The 21,955-nt window shown below is 40.2% G+C and overlaps 1 protein-coding gene across 1 annotated transcript in view; it reads right to left on the reverse strand.

Annotated features, from left to right (window-relative positions):
• The window catches only part of LOC123510626 (serine/threonine-protein kinase BRSK2-like), a 168,040-nt gene that overhangs the window by 14,752 nt on the left and 131,333 nt on the right, over positions 1-21,955 (reverse strand). The window contains 1 exon segment of the mRNA XM_045265911.1: positions 747-887. Coding sequence (XP_045121846.1) covers positions 747-887 — 141 coding nt within the window.

Raw genomic sequence — 21,955 nt, forward strand, 5'->3', positions numbered from 1 at the left:
TCGAGCGCAACAACAGTTCACGTGCAATCACTTAGAGGAGGAAAGATCGAGGCTCATCATACAGTGACTATCTGAAAACTTACGATAAAACACTGGCATGGAAGACACAATTCAGTATTTTTCTTATTCCTATCAGATCTTTGCTTTTACCACTCAATGCACTAAGATTTATAGAAGACTTGCTATATGCATTGCTTATGGTAGGAACTTTGCTGAAACACATTGAACACATGATGATATTCTTCAAATTCTTATCTAAATGCAAAAATCTTTACAATACAATTGAAGGAAAGAGGCTGTTACAGAAACATAGACGATTACAGTGAAAACATGACAGCATTTCCCTCATTTCTATCTCAATGCATTAATTCTTCCCACAAAACTACTGAGAAAGACTTATGGAGAGCAGTTTATCATATAGAGATTAAGAAGCAGGTCCATCATGTAGAGTTTAAACCCTTCAATGCTATGACACGTTTCCATATCCATTCTGTTTATTATTTCGTGATTTTATACAGCTTCAGAAACTTATGTGGGCGATTAAAATAGTGAAGACTGGCAGTTAATGTGATCTCCATAAACACCTCCTAATGTCAATATAATCGTCTAATCATGCCCAAACTCAAGGTAAAAATGCGTCCCAGTATTAAAGGGATTAAGGAGCTAGGGGTTCATCACACAGAGTGGCTACAGAAGAATATGAAGACTCACAGTGAAGCCTTACCAGTAATCCCCAAATTTCTTACCATATAGAGTGGCTGTGGCAGAAGTCTAAGGCCGAGATGATTTGTCTGAAGAACCTGCGCGCCTCCTTCGGTGTTAACCTCCCCTTCTTGACGAGGTAGTCGAAGAGTTCCCCACCTGAGACATGTTCGAGCACCAGGTACCTGCAACACAACCAACACAAATTAAGACAGGTACTAAATGTGGATGATAATTTAACACGCAGAAAAATATATAAACACCTTAGCTAATGCATCAGGTGTATTTTATTTGCTCCTTTGTATTCCCTTGTGGAAGTATACAGTTCAAAAGTTTAATTCAAGTGCAGTATTCTTTTCCACTAATCTAATCGTTTCGCCTCAAAAGTAAGTCCTCCGCTCAGCTGCCTGTAGATCAGCTGTTTGTTCCTCCTTTGTATTCCCTTGTGTAATGGAAGTATGAAAGTATATAGTCCAAAAGTTTAATCAAGTGCGGTATTCTTTTTCATTTAAGCGTTTCTTCTCAAAAGTAAGTCCTCCGCTCAGCTGCCCGTCACATCACACAACCTGGGAAGTGAGAGTCCCGGGTAGATAAGAGGACGTAAGGCAGAACACAACACTAGGTAGGGAGCAAGGCAGCGTACTGTACCAAATAGCGCACCGTACCAAAGAGCGCACTGTACCAAGGAGCTCACCGTACCAAATAGCGCACCGTATCAAAGAGGGCACTGTACCAAGGAGCGCACCGTACCAAATAGCGCACCGTATCAAAGAGCGCACTGTACCAAGGAGCGCACCGTACCAAATAGCGCACCGTATCAAAGAGCGCACAGTACCAAGGAGCGCACCGTACCAAAAAGCGCACCGTATCAAAGAGGGCACTGTACCAAGGAGCGCACCGTACCAAATAGCGCACCGTATCAAAGAGGGCACTGTACCAAGGAGCGCACCGTACCAGACAGCGCAGCGTACTAAACACAGCATCGTACCAGACAGCGCACCGTACCAAACACCACAGCGTACCAGACAGCGCACCGTAACAAACACCACACCGTACCAGACAGCGCACCGTACCAGACGTTATATGGTACAAAACACCGCTGTAGCTCGTGTAGAAAAGAAAGTTATGGTGAATATTTAACCACACGTCGCCTGGTTACTTTACACTCCAGAAAAAGGTAGTCTCGGTACTTAAGGGATAAAGGGAACACAGTTTTAGGCTTACTTTCATTAGTGTTTTTTTTTTTTCATCAGAAGCTTCCTCCATTTTCGTTATTAAGTCTCTTTTTATCAACTTTTTTTTTTCACTTCAGTATTTTCTTTCTTCCCAATATCATTACTTCAGCCTCCTCTCTCCCCCCTCCTCTCCCCTCCTCTCCTCTCCTCTCCTCTTCTCTCCCTTCCCTTCTCCCTTGCTTCTCCTCCACTACTTCTTCCCATTCTCCTTGCTCTTCTTCCCCACTGCCTCCCACCTCGTTTTCTTTGCTGTTCCCTTTAAATATGGCACCTCATGACTCCTGGAGCTGACACACACATACACACACACAAAAGTGGAAAAAAAACGAGGGAAAAAGGAAAGGGAAAAAAGGAAAAACATTCAACACCTGTCTTTTAACCTGAAGGTGAGAACTACTACTACTACTACTACTACTAATAATAATAATAATAATAATAATAATAATAATAATAATAATGGTGTGTGGAGGAGACCGGTTAGAGGATAAAAACTGCAAAAGTCCAATTAATTCCGGCTCCATGAAGATATAATGGGGAAAAAAAAGTAATTTGAGTTGGCTAATGCATAATTTGAGGTGTTTTCATCTTCCTCTTTCTGAATGATTTAGAATATTTATGCCTTGAATTGAAAGAAGATAGAAAATTAAAAAAGGCATAGATTTCCTTAACTCTACTGCTACTACTACTACTACTACTACTACTACTACTACTACTACTACTGCTGGCACCATCAAAAGCAGCAGTCTCAAGATATAAACCCGAGGAAGTGAGGCAGAGAATACATCCTGCAAATATGTGTGGAGTCTGAGCCGCTGGTGAATAGAGGCGAGGAGGCGGAGGGGAGGGGTGGTCGATGCTGCTCCACGCCTCCCACTACTCCCCCCCTTCCTCCTCCTCCTCCTCCTCCTCCTCTTCACAAGTCACGGGTTCCAAGGCTTAGTGGAATAATACAAGTCGTACCCAAAGTCACGGTGAGCTTCGTACGGGGAACTTAATTGACTGGCGTCCATTACAGGTGGAGGCAAACTGGTTCACGAAGCGCTTACCCGACACGACCCACTGATCCAAGTACCTGCTTCGAAACCTCAGACGCGAGATGGAACCGAGTCTATGTTAACTGAGGATGTTTTTAAGTATAAAGCTTGAGTTTTGTTTATATGGAATCGTAGAGGATAGAATTTTGTTAAGATTAAGATTAGGATTGTTTGCTGGATGAGTGAAAGTATTATAACACTCAAGCACAGGGATTTACTCCACGAATTTGAAGAATTTAATGCCTCAAACACTTAGAATAGAACCAAATGGAATCATACAATAAAGAACAGAGTTGCAATGTAAACTAGAAATACAAGACAAAATAGAGACTTGTAATTCCTCAAAACAATTACAATTAACTAACATCAACAAAAAAAAAGATAAAAAATGTAAATAAATAACGCTATAATTAAAAGTAGCAATATTCAAAGTACAAAATAAAAATGATTGAAACACTAGAAACCATCATATTCTCCTTTCATATTCCTATTCCTGCTCTTCCTCCTCCTGTTCCTCCTCCTCCTCCTCTCCCTTTTTCGTTCGTGTTTTCCCTCTCCCGGTATTTAAAACTTTTTTGTTGAATCTCAGGCCAGTGAAACATTTCATTCAACTTATTCACTGAGTTTCCGCCGAGTCTTATCAACACAACCTGAAGCAGAAACGTAACTTATTTGTGGATTCCAGCGATTAAAGAGGAAAGATCTTGTCCACACACACACACACACACACACACACACACGAGGATACGCCTACACTCACCTTTCTTCGTGTGCGTGTGTGTGTGTGTGTGTGTGTGTGTGTGTGTGTGTGTGTGTGTGTAAGGCTGTGTGAGTCTAAAGAAGGAGGATGAGGATGTGGATGAGCAAGAGAAGGCAGAGGCTGAGGCTGAGGCGGAGGCGGAGGCGGAGGCGGAGGAGGAGGAGGAGGAGGAGGAGGACCAGGAGGAGGAGGAGGAAAGGTGCCGTTATGTGTGACTGCCTGAGTAAACAAGCTTAAGATATTCATGCCTTCGCCTTGTCCCTCCGGCTTTGGGGGGTTGTGGGAGAGTGGAGGAGCAGGAGGGAGAAGTGGGGCCAGGCAAGAACAGAAGGAGGAGGAACGAAGTTGGTAGAAATTGGGGGTAAGGGATTAGGAAGGAGAGGAGGACGAGAAAGAGGAATGGAGAGGAGACTAAAAGAAGGTGAAAGGAGGGATAAGAGAGAAAATAGGAAAAGAAAAAGAGAATGGGGGATAAAATGGCAGGTATAAATGAAAGGAGGGGAGGGATAAAGGGAAAGTAATGAAAAGGTAGGAGTAAGAGAAGGGAAAGAGGAAAGGAAACAGAAGTAAGGATGAATCGAAGAGAAGAAAGAAAGGAGATATAGCATAAAATAGATAGATGTAAAAAGAGGACAGAGAGAGGAATGGGGAAAGAGTGAAGTAAGAATAAAGGGAAAGAAAGAAAATAAAGAAGTAAAATGGATTAAAAGAAAAAAGAGAGAAGATATAGCATATAATAGGAAGATATATGAAAAAAAGAAGAGAATGAGATGAGGAATGAAGGAGAGAGATAGGGATGAGGGGAAGGAAAGAAGAAAAGGGAGAGAAATAGGAAAAAGCAATGGCATCTCTCCAAGTTTCTCAAGAATCGACTTCAGCAAACATTATCTTTTGGAGGGATATCAAAAGATGGCTATAAACCTCCCCTAAAACCAAGAACCACAAGTTAGTGAGTCAACTGCCTGATTCTCTCCCCTTTCTGCAACCGCCAGGGAAGCGACACCGCCCTTTGTTTCATCTACTGCGAGCTGGAAGATCTTTGGAAACAGAGAGTCACGTGTAAGCCTCAGCGTGTCTTGCAGCTTCCTTACGTAACGTTCTTAGGTGACATACAGGCTTTCCCTCCTCTTTTCCCTCCTCACCCTCTACAACACTATATATCCTATTCCTCCTCCTCCCCCTCCACCATACCACTTTCCCTTCCCTCTTTCCTCTCTCCTCCTCACTCACGCAATACATTACCACTTCCTCCTCTTTCTGTATGCTACGTTCTTAGGTGATGTACACACTTATTTTCCTTCTTTTTCCCCTCCTCACCTCTCTACAATACTATATTTCCTCCTTCTCCTCCATCATACCAATTTCCCTTCTCTCTTTCCTCCTTCCTCCTCACTCATGTAATATAGCATCACTTCCTCTTCTTTCTACGATATTGTTTCTCTTCCTTTCTCATCTCTCCATCCATTCCTCTCTTGTATCTCTGTTGTGATGGAAATGGAGGATAACCATTATACAGCAACACTATCAGGAGCAACGCGGACAAAGAACAATTAATCCCATCTGAACACTGCCTCCGAAACCACAAGAATTCATTGATCCAAGGCGCTGCGACACCCTTTATTCTGTGCCGCACCTCTTCTGCCTCCAAAGGGTTCTAGCTGATGTGACACGGGTTATTAAGGTTGGTTTTTTTATGATACTATTGACATATTAACAAGATTTCTACGTTATTAACAGGGAAAATGCTCTTCAGAATGTATTTCCTACACCAACACTACTTCCAAAAGGTTCTAGTTGATGTGACACGAGTTATTAATCTCTTCAGTACCATGACACGATTCCTTATTGATTTTGGTTACTATGATGATTTTATACAGCTTCAGAAACTTATGTGGGGGATTAGAATAGCGAAGATTAGCCATTAATTATGTGACCTCCGTAGACCCTTGCTAATGTCAATAAAATGGTCTAATCGTGCACTAAACTCAAGGTAAAAATGCGTCCCAGTACTTAATGGGTTAAGATATTTTTTTTTATACCAGTGAAAGATTAACAAGGTTTTTGTATTATTAACAGGACAAATCCTCTTGAGAACATTTGCTATGACAGTGGCTGTTAAAGTTGTTTTTTCATGATACTAGAGATAGATTAACAAGATTTTGACATCAATTACAGGAAAAACGTTCTTGAGAATGGCTTAACAGTCGAGGTGAGAGAGAGAGAGAGAGAGAGAGAGAGAGAGAGAGAGAGAGAGAGAGAGAACAGTTTCTGAATAGTGGCGTTATGGTGCAGCGTGGTGGCGTCTTGAAAGCAGCGAGTCACCGTCCTCACACTGCATCCTTAACCCCATTACCTGCCGCGCCCCGCCATCAGGTGAGAAAGGTGAAGCCTCTGCGCTGCCTTCAGGTACTGCGTCGCCAAACAAGCATAGTCTGTCTACTCTGAAGTGGCTCCTGGGTACCAAACATACTGGAGCTTATTGATGATACAATTGATTTTATGTGAGAAATAATAATAGCTTACGGTTTTCCTGCAAATATGACAACCAAGTATTCCTCCGGGTACTATTTAGAATGAGACCCGGGAGCCACTTTAGAGCAGACAGAAGAAGAAGAAGAAGAAGAAGAAGAAGAAGAAGAAGAAGAAGAAGAAGAATATAATAGTGATGATTATAAGATTCCTATAACGTGAATCCAGTCTGTCTTTTTCTTGTTTTCTTTTCTTTTTATCTTTTAGTTCTTGTCTTATTTCCATTTCCTTAATCACGTTTCCTTCTCCTCTTATCCACTTTTGTTTCTTTATTTTCTAGTTTACCTCCATCTTTTTCTTTCTCTTTTATCTCTTTTCCCTTCTCTTTTCCAGTATCCTTTATTTCCTTCCTCTTTTTAATCGGCTGATCTTTTATTTTTTTCTTTAATTAGTTTTCTATACAGTATTTCGTTCCTCTTTCTCCTTCCCTCCTTCTTCCATCTTATGCTTCTCTTCTTTCCCTAATCCTTCTTTTATCTCTTTGTTTATCTGTCGCCTTTTATTTCATTCTCTATCTTTTGTTTGCTTTTAATCCCTCTTTCTTCTTTGCGTCTCGAATTTGTGAATATTGACCATAATTTCCACCTTTTTTTCTCATTCACCCATTTCATTTCCGTCATTTCTATTTGCTTCGTCTAGATACATAAAATAGTCACAATCTCTTTTTATTTCCATTCTTCTTTAGTGTCCCATGTAATTTTCGTTTTCTATAAAGAGTAACACGTTTTCTTTCCCTTCTTGTATTCTCTTGAGTTTCTCTTCGTGTGTCCATCAATAGTTGACACACGGACAGACAGACGGACGAAAAGAAAACAAACACGACACACACATGAATAAACTGAGAAGAGAGAGAGAGAGAGAGAAACACGAACAACAAACTACCAAACACGAACCAGAAGAGGGAAAAAGAAAAAAAAGAAAAAAAGGAGAAAAACACATTCCATTTCCCCGGCATGCGATTTCATTCCGCTGTAAATTTCCTCCCTCAGGTCAACAAGGGCGCCTCTGTGACCTTGACCTTGTGGCTTCGCAGGTCACGTTGAGTCCTCTGAGGCGTCTTGGCGGGAAGATTAAAGCTGCCGCGTCCCCTGTATATCGCAGCGGTGGAAGGAAGTACGGCGGTTGATGGAAGAAAAAGAAAGGTAGGAAGGACGGGAAGATGAAAGAGGAAGAAAAAGGAAGGTCAGAAGAACGGGAGGGCGAAGGAAAGTAGGAAAGGAAATAGAACGTAAGGTAGGACGGGAAGACGAATAGAAAGAAGGACAGGAAGACGAAAGGAAGATAGGACGGGAAGACGTAAGGAAAGACTAGAAGAAGGAACGGAAAGACGGGAAGACGAAAGAAAGGACGAGAAGAGGAAAGGAAGGACGGGAAGACGAAAGGAAGGACGGGACGATGAAAGGAAGGTAGGAAGGATAGAAAGACGAAGGGGGAATAGAAAGGAAGGTCAGAAGAACGGGAGGACGAAAGGAAATTAGGAAGGGAAGAGAAAGAAAGGTAGGACGGGAAGACGAAAGGAAGGAAGGACGGGAAGACAAAAGGAAGGTTTGGGGAGTCGAGACCTTAAGACGGAAACAGGAAGAGGATAAAAAAGAGAAATAGAGAAAAGAGAAAAGAGAAAAGGATGTGCAGGAGGAGGAAGATGAGAATCGAATAGGAGGAAGAGGATGGAGGAGGAGGAGGAGGAGGAGGAGGAGGAGGAGGAGGAGGAGAGACAATCAGACCCTTAATCATTTCCTTCCTTATTTTCCGCCTCACTATTCACGAATTTTTCTTCCATGAGAAGGAAAAAATCACAATCTCCAGCAGCAGAAATAGTAGTAGTAGTAGAAATAGTAGTAGTAAAAGTAGTGTAGTAGTAGTAGTAGTAGTAGTATCACCATTAAAGTCGACACGAAAAAATCACCATCATTATCACCATCTCCTTCATTATCTTGTGCATTTTCCCCTTCGTCCTCTCAGGTTACAGGTGTTACTGGGAAAGAGGAGGAGGAGGAGGAGGAGGAGGAGGAGGAGGAGGAGGAGGAGGAGGAGGAGGAGGAGGAGGAGGAGGAGGAGGAGGAGGAGGAGGAGGAGGAGGAGGAGGAGGAGGAGGAGGAGGAGAAGGAAGAGGAGGAGGAGGAGGAGAAGGAGGAGGAGGAGAAGGAAGAGGAGAAGGAGGAGGAGGAGGAAAAGAAAAAGAACAAGGGAACGAAAGATTTACTGCTGGAAAACTTTACGAATGAAAGATTGAGAGAGGAAAAGAGAGAAGGAAAAGAAATATGAGGAGAAAAATACAAATCAGGTTTTCCAAAATATCAAGAACGAGGGGAAAAAAACACACAAAAATGGAAATAACTGAACAAGAAAAACAAGTTAAATTCTCCATAATATTAAAGATACCTGTGTTTCAAAATGGCGTCTGTGCAAGTATATATATATTTTTTTCGATAATTTCCACGATATATCACTTCACTTAATCGTTATTCATCCGCGCGTCTAATTCTCGCGACCCACTTTCCCTTAAATTTTATGGAGCATTTATCTCATAGTAATTTCCTTGCACGGTAAATGTCTCTGGTCTCGCCTCATAACCGCCGCACTCACAACCACTAGCAATATCCCCCCTCTCTCTCTCTCTCTCTCTCTCTCTCTCTCTCTCTCTCTCTCTCTCTGATTGATTTTTTTTCGTTTTATTTTCCTGAATGTTCTTCATATTTTGTTCATTTGTTCAGGAGGAGGAGGAGAAGGAGGAGAAGTACAGTAGATAGAGAAGAAGAAGAAGAAGAAGAAGAAGAAGAAGAAGAAGAAGAAGAAAAGCAAAAGGAGAAACAGAAACATAAACAGAAGAAAAAAAAAACAAGAACAAAAACAAGAACTAGAAGACTAAAAACAACACCACCACCACCAACAACAACACCACCACCACCACCACCACCACCACCACCACCACACCACCACCACCAACAACAACACCAACAAAAGAATAAAAACCAATAACAACACATAAGCAAGACAAACAAAAAGCACAAGGAATGCACGAGGAACACATAAGGAGTTCCCGGTACAGCATGAACTGGAATCCGGTGAGGGCGAGGTGGCTCCGGAGAATACCAAACCATTCCCACACAAAACTTACGACCGGAGATTAAAAAGAACCAAACCTAATTCTCATGAGACAAGCACCGTCGCCTCTGCGGGTAAAATAATCACGTTCTCAAATATTTAAACTCCTTACGAATACAGAATCCAAGAAACTAAAGAACAGGACGCAAAAATAGGAGGTAGCCAAAAACTTACCTCCTTTAACACATAAATTCTTGTGAAAAAGCCCACATGGTATAAAAAAAAGGCGTGGGATTTAAACGTTGTTGAAAAAGGACTAAGAGGAAACATTTTATTTCCTATATATACCAATAGAAGTAGGTGATGTTTACTTCTCTCAAACCAGGAAGATAGAAAACAGGAAACAAAGGCGTGTGATTTAAGCGTTGTTAAAAAGAACTAAGAGGATATACAGCATTGTTCTCCTATATACCAATAAGAGTACGTGATATTTGCTTTTCTCACACCAGGAAGATAAAGAACAGGAAATAAAAGCTTGGGAATTGAGTGTTTTTTAAATATAACTAAGAGGAAATACAGCATTTTTTCATACATACACCAATAAAAGTAGGTGATATTTTTCGTCTCTCACACCAAACGATAGAAAACGAGAAACAAAGGCGTGGAATTTTGAGCGTTGTTGAAACAGAATTAGGGATATACAGCATTTTTTTCCTATATACCAATAATAGCACGTGACATTTGCTTCTCTCACACCAGGAAGATAGAGAGAACAAGAAACAAAGGCGTGGGATATGAGCGTCATTAAAACTGAACTAGGAAGAGATGTAATTTTTCTTTTTATACATCAGTAAAATTATAGTATTAAGAAACGCTTCCCCCTCTCACCGCGAGCATTTCCAAAGACTACAGAGACGATTAGCTGAGTTTTCAAGAGTATTGTTCTTGTTGATAATGCAGAAAATTTGTTAACATACAGCTAGAATTACAGAAACTTCCTTAAAAATCCGCGTCACTTCAACTAAAGCTTTCTGAAAATAGTAAAAGTAAAGGAATATGAGCCATTTGCTTCTCTCAGACAAGGAAGACAGAGAAAAAAGAAACAAAGACATAAGATTTGAGTGTGCAACTAAAAGAAAATGTATGGTTTTCTTTCATATACAAAAAAAAAATCATGAATATTTTCGTTAACATTAGAGTAAAAGTAGATCATATTGTCTTCTCTCAAACCAGACAGCCGAGAAGAAACAAACATATTATAATAACCATTCATGAAATAGATCCAAGAGGAAATACAGTGTTTTTTTACTACCCTTTAGATATATTTCTGTAAACCAATACACCACGCTACTTCTCACCTTCCACATGAACTTATAGTACATTAGTACAGAAAAACGCGTCTTTTCTCAAGCTTCAGAGGGAGAGATGATGTGGGTAAAGAAAAGCCTTTACTATGCTATCCTTTTCCTCATTTTAAGTTAAACGAAGGAGAAAGAAACAGAGTTGAGTTTTAAGCATCCCTGAAACAGAATCAGGAGGAAATTCATAGTTTTCTCTGATATACAAAGAAAGATAGACAACATTTCCTTCTCTCCAACGATCCTGGCTTAGTGAAATACATGCTGCTACAAATTACCCAAACCTACACTAGTACTGAGCCGCCACGTGCTGTTGTGGCTTCGGCGCAGTTAATGTAATGTTAAGACTACCTTACAGAGACCTTAAAATGACCTTTGTGGCTGGGATACGTATTACTGGGTGAAGTTATGTAAATCTCTCTCTCTCTCTCTCTCTCTCTCTCTCTCTCTCTCTCTCTCTCTCTCTCTCTCTCTCTTCTCGCTGCCTAATAAGTAGATAAGAGGGACGAGTTTCCAATTAGTGGTAAAAGGTGTGAAATGTTCGCTAATACTCAAGAGGAGGAGGAAGAGGAGGAGGAGGAGGAGAAGGAGGGAGGAGGAAGTAGACATCAAGAGAGAGAGAGAGAGAGAGCGCACCTTTACCTCCCTTCTTTCCTCCTCGTCCTGTCTCTCCCCCTTCGCTGATCGTATTACAGGAGAAGGGGAAGTGACGCATCGATCTGGTTAATGTTACTCAGGAGAGACGAGTCCACGAGCATCACTAATTTTGCGACGGTGGTGGTGGTGGTGGTGGTGGTGGTGGCGGTGGTGGTGGTGGTGGTGGTGGTGGTGGTGGGGATTAAATCGTGTTTTTCTTATTATTGAGTGTTTCATTACTTTTTGTTTCGTTTATTTTCTTTTCTGCTTTATTTTTAATCCTTTTAATTTGATTTTTGTATTCTTTTTTTTCTATTTTGTGGTGGTGGTGGTGGTGGTGGTGGTGGTGGCGGTGGTGGTATTCTATAATAACAAGATTTCCTCACTCATTTCCGTTATCGTTTCTCTTTTCTATCCCTTACTCTCTATTTCTCTCACATTTTCTTCTTTGTTTCCTTAAAGTGGTAGTAGCAGTAGTGGTGGTGGTGGTGGTGGTGGTGGTGGTGGTGGTGGTGGTGGTGGTGGTGGTGGTAGTAGTGGAGGTAGTGGCGGTGGTAGTGGCGGTGGAGGTGGTGTTAATGGCAGTGATAAACACCTCAACTTTTGATTTACCACGCAATAAACACAAGCACTTAACACTACCAACTTTAAAACGGAGGAAAAAAAGAAGGAAAAAAAAACTGAAGTGGCAATGAACGTGATGATAAAAACACGCTTGAGATTTAAAAGCTTTAGTGCGTTATCATTTTTTTCCTTCCCACATTTCACAAACATCTAAGAAATTCATTAAAAGAGAAAACTTAATTCCATTCTTTATTTCCCAGAGAGAGCAACCTAAGACAACTCCACAAGTCGTATGAGACAGGTAAGAAAGACCAGGTATCACACAGGTACGACTAGGGAAGAAAAGGTGCGCTGGCAACATCTACATTTTCCCAGGTACAATATTCCAGACGATCAGTGTTTGCTCGATTACAGGTGACTAAGGTGATCGTTGACAGGTAAACAGTGTCCTAAAGGCGTCTTCTCTTTAAAGCTCCTCCCTCTTCACTCTCTTCACTCTCTTCACTCGTCTTCACCTTTTCATTACCAATCGATACTTTTATTTATTCTTCCTTGTTACAAAAGCGAAGATCAAAGATTAGAAGTGAGGCCTTTTTTTTTTTTTTTTTTGTTACTCTCATAGGAATTCGAGGCTTGTTTCATGATTCTCTGTGTGGTTTCTAGTATCTTTGCTTTCTTTTCATTCATGTTTCTTGTTAGTATTGAAGGTTTCTGTCTGCCTGGCTCTCTCTCTCTCTCTCTCTCTCTCTCTCTCTCTCTCTCTCTCTCTCTCTCTCTCTCTCTCTCTCTCTCTGATATATTTTTTTCTATCCTTACTTTCCCTTCTACATTCTCACACTTATTCTTCCATTTTGTCTCTTCTGCTTCCTATTACTCCTTATTTTTCATCTTTCGTCTCTCCATTCTAGGTATAAATCACTTCAATTTCCTCTTCATACAAGTTATCTCTCTCCCTTACTCGTTTCTCATCTCTTTCCTGCATTTCTCCCCCTTTCTCCTCTCATCTCTAATCCGATCCTAACTTTCATGATTTCTTAGTCTTTCTCTAATACACCATTTCTCCGCTCACTCTATTTTCCTCTCTTTTTTTTTTTACTTCACCTATCTCTCTCTCTCTCTCTCTCTCTCTCTCTCTCTCTCTCTCTCTCTCTCTCTCTCTCTCTCTCTCTCTCTCTCTCTCTCTCTCATCCTCCAGGCGGTGATGGAAACTCAGCGTGGCTTTTGTATCATGTCTTCATAAGCCTTGCCACGCCATTACCTCTTTCTACCCCCCCTTCTCTCCTTCCCTCCCTCTCTCTCTCTCTCTCTCTCTCTCTCTCTCTCTCTCTCTCTCTCTCTCTCTCTCTCTCTCTCTGGTTGGTGCGCTTCTCAGGTTTATTAAGATTAAGTTAAGTTACGCTAAGTTAGAATAAGATACACTCGATTAGACTTGGTTACTTTAAAGTTGAGTTAGGTTAGGTTAGGTTAGGTGAATTTAGGTTAAGTTAGGTTATGTTAGGCTAAGTTAGGTTAGATTAGGTTAGGTTAAGTTAGTTAGGTTAGGGTGGCGCAAGAGAAGGGAAGGAAAGGTAAGTGGATAAAGAGTAGTGTTGGACAGGATGACTCGGGTATTGCGTGGATGCGTGCCTATGTATGGGTGTGCTGTGTGTGTGCTGTGTGAGTGCTGTGTGTGTGTGCGGAGGGTGTGCTGTGCCGCGCTGGACACCTGAGAGACGCATACCTACGCACTGGAATTTAATTAGACGAATGCGGCACAAATCACGAGTCTCGTATACAAGGCGAGGCTGGTGAGGGAGTGCCGTGATGCAATTAATCCCCTGCTTTATGTGCGTTGTTGATGGCAAAAGTTACGGCAGTGCATCGCTGCAGTAAATATAACATCTGCTGGCATGGCTGGCGCCGATAACGGGTACCAATAGTCGATAGCACACATGACCTCGCTGAACCAAACCGAACGTGCAATGGAGACGAGGCAATTTACAACTTAACGATAAAATGGTTAGGCCGACTGACGATTGGTGAGATTGTAGAAATAAGATAAAAAATACACAAAAATAAACTTAATAAATTAACTATACAGGTACAGTAGTGGTGAAGGGAAGTAATAAAAGGAGTTAGTTTAAAAGTATTAGAAGAAAAGTACAGCAAATTAAGACACTCGGAAAGGGGAGACTGAAAAAAAAACCGAAAACCTCAAATTAACCTTTTTAGTACTAAGACGCATTTTTACCGTGAGTTTGGGTGTGACTAAACAATTTTGTTTACATTAGAAAGGATCTATGGAGGTCGGAAGATTATTGGTCAACGTCCTCACCATTTTAATCCTCCACATGAGTTTATAAAGTTTCATAAAATCGCCAAATGATAAACAGAATTAATATGAAAACGTGTCATGGTAATACAAGGATTAACAAATAAAACAAATCTACAGGAAAGAAGGAATAAAAGGAATATACATTGCTGCTTCTAACCAGTATAATCTTCGGAGGCGACTGTACAACTAAAGGAAATATTGTTTAACCCGAAAATCAAGAAAAGAAACAGGTAAAAAAGAAGGTAAAAGGAATGAGGAAATGAAGAAGGATGTAAGAAATAGAAGAATAAATGAAGGAAGAATATGAGACACACGAAAGCAGGTCCCAAGATTGTCACGGAGTTAGAAAGAATACCATGAAGTAGGTAAGGTGGAAAGACACAACCAACGTCCACAAGGAAGAAAAAAGGAGTTATAAAGAACATATATTACTCTTTCTAACCAGTATAATCCTTGAAGGCGACTGTAAACCTAAAGAAAATATCTGAGTTCATAGAAAAAAATCATTGTGACGTAGGTTAAGCTGGATGGCACACAGTAACACCGCCCACAAGAAAGAAAGAAGGGATTAAGAAGATCATATAGTGCTGTTTTTACCCAGTATATTCCTTGGAGGCAATTGTAGAACTAAAGTGAATACCTCAGAGTTGATAGAAAAAATAATTGTGACGTAGGTAATGCAGGAGACACACATCCAACGCCCACAAGGAAGGAAGAAAAGGATTAAAAGAATATATATTGCTGTGTTTAGCCGATATTACCTTTGGAGGCGACTGTAGAAATAAAGGAAATATCTTAGAGCTCATAGAAAAAAATAATTGTGACATAGGTAATGTAGGAGACACACATCCAACGCCCACAAGGAAGAAAGAAAATGATATAAAGAACATATATTGCTGTTTTTAGCTAGTATAATCCTAGGAGCGACTGTAGAACACAAGGAAATATCTCAGAGTTGATAGAAAAAATAAATGTGACGTAGGTAAGGAGGGAAGATACACATACAACGCCCACAAGAAAGGGAGGAAACCATAGAAAGAACACATGTTGCTGTTTTTAGGCCGTATAATCCTTGGAGGCAGATGAAGAACTAAAGGAAATATCTCACAGTTGATACTAAAAATAATTGTGACGTAGGTAAGGCGGGAGACACATCCAACGCCCACAAGGAAAAAGAAATAGATAAAAAGAACACATATTGCTATTTCTAGAAAGTATATTTCTAGAAGACAACTGTAGAACTCAAGGAAATATCTCAGAGTTGATAGAAAAATAAATGTGACGTAGATAAGGAGGGAAAGAAAACATAAAAAGAACATATAGTGCTGTTTTTAGCCAGTATAATTCTTGAAGGCGACTGTAGAACTAAAGGAAATACCACAGAGGAGCTAAAACAAATCATTATGACGTGTAAATGTGTAAATCTGGCGGGAAGACACTACAACACCGAGCACAAGTAAGGAAGAGAGAAGGATTAAAAGAAAATACACTGATATTTCTAACCAGCTTAATCCTTTCAGGCGACTGTAGAACTAAAAGATAGGTAGAAAAAAATCAATTAAGACGCAGGTAAGGCGAGAAGACACACAACCAACACCCACAAGGAACCCAGACATGTCCCTCTTCGCTCAGATCGACGAAGGGGAAGCGATTAGTGTCACAAGTGAATGCAATTACGACACGAGGGGGAAAAATGACCCTTCCCTGTGTCTCCCTTCGAGTAATTATAAAAGATTCGAAAACTGCTGACGAAGGCAAGAACGTCCAGCTCTCGATGTCCCCAAAGAAGCGAAGGGCGGCGCTAATGTGATGAATTGTATCGTTAGGAGGCGTTACGGTGACGGCTGTTTCTACCTCCTACTTTTCCTTATTTCTTCCTCTCCTCCTTCTCTCATCCTCCTCCTTCTTCTCTCTCTCCTTTTCCACCTCCTCCTCCTCCTCCTCCTCCTCCTCCTCCTCCTCCTCACTCTCAGCGTGGCAGTTTCTTATTACTTTTCTTCAATCCTCTTTTTTCCTCTCGATCTGCTCCTCCTCTTCCTTTCTCCTCCTCCTTCTCCTCTTCCTCTTCCTACCTTACTTCCTCCAGCTCCCTCTCTCAGCGTAATAGCAGTTTCTTATTACTCTTCTTGCCTTTTCTTTTTCCTTTCCTCCTCCTCCTCCTCCTCCTCCTCCTCCTCCTCCTCCTCCTCCTCCTCCTCCTCTTCCTCATAAGGGTAATGGTAGTTTCCTCAAAATACTAATCTTACCTTTTTTCTTTTCCTCTTCCTTCTCCTCCTCTTCGTTTTCATACCTCTTTTTTTTCCTTCTCTTACTCTACTTTTTCTCTTCCTCTTAATCACCTTTTAACTACTTTACTAACTTTGTTTCCTGACTTTCCCTCCTCCTCTTCCTCCATTCTACCTCAGTTCCCTTCCACCTCCTCATCTTCGTCTTCTTCCTTACATCTTTTCCAGCACCTCCGGCCTTATTCATTCTCCTCTTCCTATCATCTCTGGCTTTTACTATTCTGTACCTCTTGCTCTAGATTAGATACGGTACTTTTATCACAAATAGCCTCGTCAGAAGCAATTGGTCTTCAGTTTGTTGTTCCTTTACTCTTCTCCTCTTCTTCTTCTTCCTCAGCAAAAATTGAATAAACAAACATCTCTATTCTTTCATTTTACAATCGCAACACTGAAATTCTTGGTAATATTATATGATTTTCTTCTCTCCACGTTCTCTCACACCTTCAGTTCCTCTCACACAGCCTCCAGGGACGCGTCAGGATCAAGGGAAGCAGAAGAAGTAGCTGACGAAGGAGAAATGGTAATAGTTGATGAAAAAAGGATAAAAAGGATAAAATGTGTGATGAAAGTAAGAAGGTGAGGAAAAAAAGTGATGTGGAGGAGAATAAGAGAGAGAGAGAGAGAGAGAGAGAGAGAGAGAGAGAGAGAGAGAGAGAGAGAGAGAGTCAATAACAATAAAATATAGATGTAAAAAAATTGTGCACAAACAGTAGAACAAACAGAAAATGGAAAATAAAAGGTGATATTTAAGAAAAGTTCACAAAGCGGCAAATAGAAAGAAAGAAAAGGAAACGATAAAAAGGGAGAAAGCAAAGGGGAGGAGGAAGGGAGAGAAATAAAAGATATATAGAGAAAAACAAGGAATGAATCTAAACTGAGAAAAAAAAAAAAAGAATGACGAGGAAACGCTTTATTATTTCATCTCTCTCTCTCTCTCTCTCTCTCTCTCTCTCTCTCTCTCTCTCTCTCTCTCTCTCTCTTTTATCATTTTTTTTATCATTTATCTTATTTAATTATCATTTATTCCCTTTCTCAAGATCATTATTTTGGGAAAAGTAATATTTTTTTTGAGAATCTTTTTTTTTCTTTACTTTTTTCCTCCTCTTTTGTTTTCCAAGGCGATTCATTACACTTTCCTTCCATCTGTCTCTGCCACCTGACTCAGATAAGCTGTTCCGTGTCTTCACCTTCATCTCTTTGTGATCTTGACTGAGTGAACCGCTAGAGGATAAATAAATAAGGACTTAGTAGAAATAACCAGTTTTACCTTTATTCTTTTTTTTTTTTGTCTAATGCTCTCTCTCTCTCTCTCTCTCTCTCTCTCTCTCTCTCTCTCTCTCTCTCACACACACACACACACAAGTTCAAGGCGATTTTAGTTATTATTTTGCGTTACAGGGAGTTGAAAATATAAAATGCAGCGTCACAAGAGATTAAAAAGGCAATATTTATAAACTTTCTCTTACTTTAACTTTCAATCCATAAAGAAATGAAAGCTTGCATAAAGTCTTCAATAAATGACGCTTCTTTTTAATCCTGGAAACAATATATCCTCTAATCCAAAGCCTTCTTCTCTTTTATATTCATCTTATTCCTCCTCCTCCTCCTTCTCCTCCTCTTCCTCCTCCTCCTCCTCCTCGTCCTCCTTTTACTCCCTCTCCTCAGATCTCTCCTATCGTGCTCTCACTCGCTGACGTCACCTCTCACTCTCTCCACCTCTCCTCGTCCTCTCCCTCTCACCCACGACACTCCAGCTCTCCCTCTCTTAGCTGTTCAATTAATTTCGATCCGCACTCTTGAAATCTGGCGAGAGGATGAGAAGACAAGAGAAATCCGTGGCTCCTTGTCAACTTTGAGAGTGAGACACGAAAGGCGATAATCCTGATGAGAAGTACCTTAATATCACACCTATAGAGCAAGTACTAGTGTCGCTTTTAGTACCAGGAAATTAAAGGCTGCAAATGAACAAGGGATGGTCTTCCTGGCAATGGAGTTAATGCAATATTACTCAGAGGGAATGGAAAGGATGTCAGGGGATTTTAATTAAGGGATCAAGGGCCGCAACAAAGAAAGACAAGGGGCCGAGTATCGATGGCCGGCCCTGAGGTGTGTCAAGTGCTCACCAGTGCCAGTGCCAGTGGTCACTTTCGCCTCACTATTGCGCATTTCACTGTGGCATCTGTCTACATAGAGGAGGGCGGTGTAAGGGTACAAATGAGGAGGAAGAATGGTCTCAGATTTGCTATTTCCTTTTAAAATATGTTAAAAAAAGAGAAGCCAGTAGTAGTAGTAGTAGTAGTAGTAGTAGTAGTAGTAGTAGTAGTAGTAGTAGTAGTAGTAGTAGTAGTAGTAGTAGTAGTAGTAGTAGTAGTAGTAGTAGTAGTAGTGGTAGTGGTAGTGGTGGTGGTAGTAGTAGTAGTAGTAGTAGTAGTAGTAGTAGTAGTAGTAGTAAAAGCATCAGCAGTAGTAGTAGTAGTAGTAGTAGTAGTAGTAGTAGTAGTAGTAGTAGTAGTAGTAGTAGTAGTAGTAGTAGTAAAAGCATTAACATTAGCAGTAGTATTAGGAGAAGTAGTCACAGTAGTAGTTATGTAGTTTTCTATATCTACAAATCAATAAGAAGGAAAATAATGGACTGAAACAACCAAGAAAAGACTCTAATATTTGTTACTGATCGCTTCTCTCTCCCAGCACACCAAATCAGACCACGACGAGACACATGAGCTTAGCAGCCGATACGAACACCCAGTACCAGAGGGAAGGGAAACAGGGAACAAATGATAGAGTATTGCTTCAGCTTCTCTCGTTTCCTTCGCACTGCAAATTGAATTGTCGCCGTATTTTCCACATCTCTCCCTCATCTCATCGCTTCCCTTCCGTTATTTTTCCCTCTCGCGACTTTATAGGAAGACAAAAGTTCTCCCTCTCTCCCTTCCACCTCTCCGCGGGGACAATTAATGGCTGGGTTCTCACAGTGGACCCAGTGTGGGGGCGTAACTTTCCTGAAGTGGCTGGAAAAGTTTTCAAATTGCATAGGGAAGTACATAACTCAATGGATTGGTGGAGCCACATGAGACACTGCCAGCCTTAACGCTATGCAATGACAAAAGGCAGGAAAAATAGGCGAATAGTACGTTTTTGTGTGTGATATAATAAGTTGTGAATCAGTTGTCATATAATTGGTTAAGCAACTATTAGGGTCTACATACAGACGATAAAAGTCCATTAAAAAGTATGTTTTAGGTTTTGTATCATTTTAAGTATAAAAAACCAAAAAAGAAATTAACAAGAAAATTAATGTAACTTTTGCGTAATTCTAGATCAAAAAAATTTCGTAAAACTTCGAAAATAAATAGATAAATAAAATGTGTAATTCTAGAAAAACAATTTTGTAGCCCTCTGAAAATAAATAAACAAATAAATGAATAAATAAACAAATAAATAAACTGCAATTGTGGATAAAAAAAAAAAGAATTTCGTAACCTTCTGAAAACAAAAAAAAAGAAAATAAATAAATAAATAGAAAACTGCAATTCTAGCTGAAAAACACACAAAAAAAACTGGTATTTCTCTGAAAACGAAAAAAAAACTTCGTCTCACACGAAGGAAACAATAACAACGTTCCACAACTCACCTTAATAAAAGCTGAAGCAATGGAAAATCAAAAGACAAGCACATTATTCACAGTTCACACTAATCTGGCCCCTAAAGACCCACACACTGCATGACTCCTGCCCTCACCACACTACGCGCCGCACAGAGCCACGACAAATCACCGCATCACTAAGGACACAAAAAACACACACACCCTTTCACCACACTGACATCACTACGGATCACCGCTAATCTTTCCCTTTGTGACACGCGCATCACACAAAAAAGTTACCAAAGAAAGGAAGAGAGAGAGAGAGAGAGAGAGAGAGAGAGAGAGACGAATATTCCCTCGTACTAAGTGAGTCAGATTTTTTCCTGAGTTTCCCCTCGTGATCCGGAGAAATTCAGCGCCACAATTAAACCTTTCACAATTCAATTAATCCACTTCTAGTTCCGTCAAAGAGGGGAAAAAAAAAAAAGGAGAGGAAAAGGATGAGACGTCACTGGCCTGTCTGAATGTCACGAAAAAGAAAAATAACGGATGCTAAAAAGAAAAAAGTTAACTGCTGTGATGTCTATTTTTTTTCTTACCTCTTACCCCACCCCCCCCTCTCTTTCTCTATCTCTGTCTCTCTCTCAGTCTTTCTTTTAATATGCCCGACCAAACGCGGCGGAAGCAGAAGCCAGTGAACGAGCATCAAGGGACAGACTGCCACGCTTGACGACGCTGACGAAGTGAAAGAAAAGACGGGTTAAAAATAGCCCTCTGAAAGGATCCCTCCCCAGTACCTCACTCCGACCCCTGCTTGCATTAAATCTTTATAACCAGGGGAGGAAAAATATACGATTAAAAAAAATAAGCTTATAATCTGGGTTGGGTCTTTTCGTTGATGTTTTGAGAGTCAGGTAAAGAGAGAAATTAAAAGTGATATTAACAGGAGAAAAATAAACGAATAGAAAAAAAAATGAGGTTATAATCTGTGCTGGATCATATATTTTTGTTGTTTTGAGAGTTAGATAAAGAGAGGAATGAAATAGGGATGAAAAACTTATACTAGAAAAAGGTTATAATATGTGCTGGGTTATATTTTGTTGCTGTTATAAGAGTTAGATGAAGAGAGAAATGAAACAGGGGTGAAAAATATACTAGAAAAAAGTTCTAATCTGCGTTGGGTCTTTTTTTTTTGTTGTTGTTGTTGGAGTGAGAGTTAAGTAAAGAGAGGAATGAAAGGTGATACTAACAGGAGTAAAAAAAAAATATAATAAAATAAAACATAGTAGAAAAGAATATGATCTGGACTGGGTAATTTTTTGTTGTTGTTTTAAGAGTTGAACAAAGAGAGGCATGAAAATTGATACTAACAGGGGGAAAGAATATACGATTAGGAAAAAATATATATAATCTGAGTTGTTTGTTCGTTGTTGTATTAAGAGTTAGATATAGAAAGACTTGAAAGGTGACACTAAAAGGAGAAAACACAACATTACAGAAAAACAAGGTTGTAAATTGGTGTGAGTGTATTCGTTGTTGTTGTTTTGAGAGTTTGATAAAGTGGAACCATGCGTGCTTTGGGGTCCGAGGGGTCTCCAAGCACACGGGTTCGAATCCTGTCCATGGTCCGAGTGTAGGTTGGGCTTCCTCACTTAGGGCAATGGTTTCCTAGCGGATGAGCTTTGAGATAGGAGATACCTTAAAAAGTATCTCCTTTAGCCCATAAATTCCCGTGAAAAGTCCACATGGTATAAATAAAATAAAAATAATAAAATAAAAAAAAGAGAGGAATGAAAGGTGATACTAACAGAGATAAAAATATATTAGAAAAATGGGTAAAATCTTCGTTTTTATTTTTCTTAAAAGTTAAAGAGAGGCTTGAAAAGATACTAAAATTTAAATGAAATGGA

Source organism: Portunus trituberculatus, chromosome 29 (genome assembly GCF_017591435.1).
Source record: "Portunus trituberculatus isolate SZX2019 chromosome 29, ASM1759143v1, whole genome shotgun sequence".
In the NCBI taxonomy this organism is placed as follows: Eukaryota; Metazoa; Arthropoda; class Malacostraca; order Decapoda; family Portunidae; genus Portunus; species Portunus trituberculatus.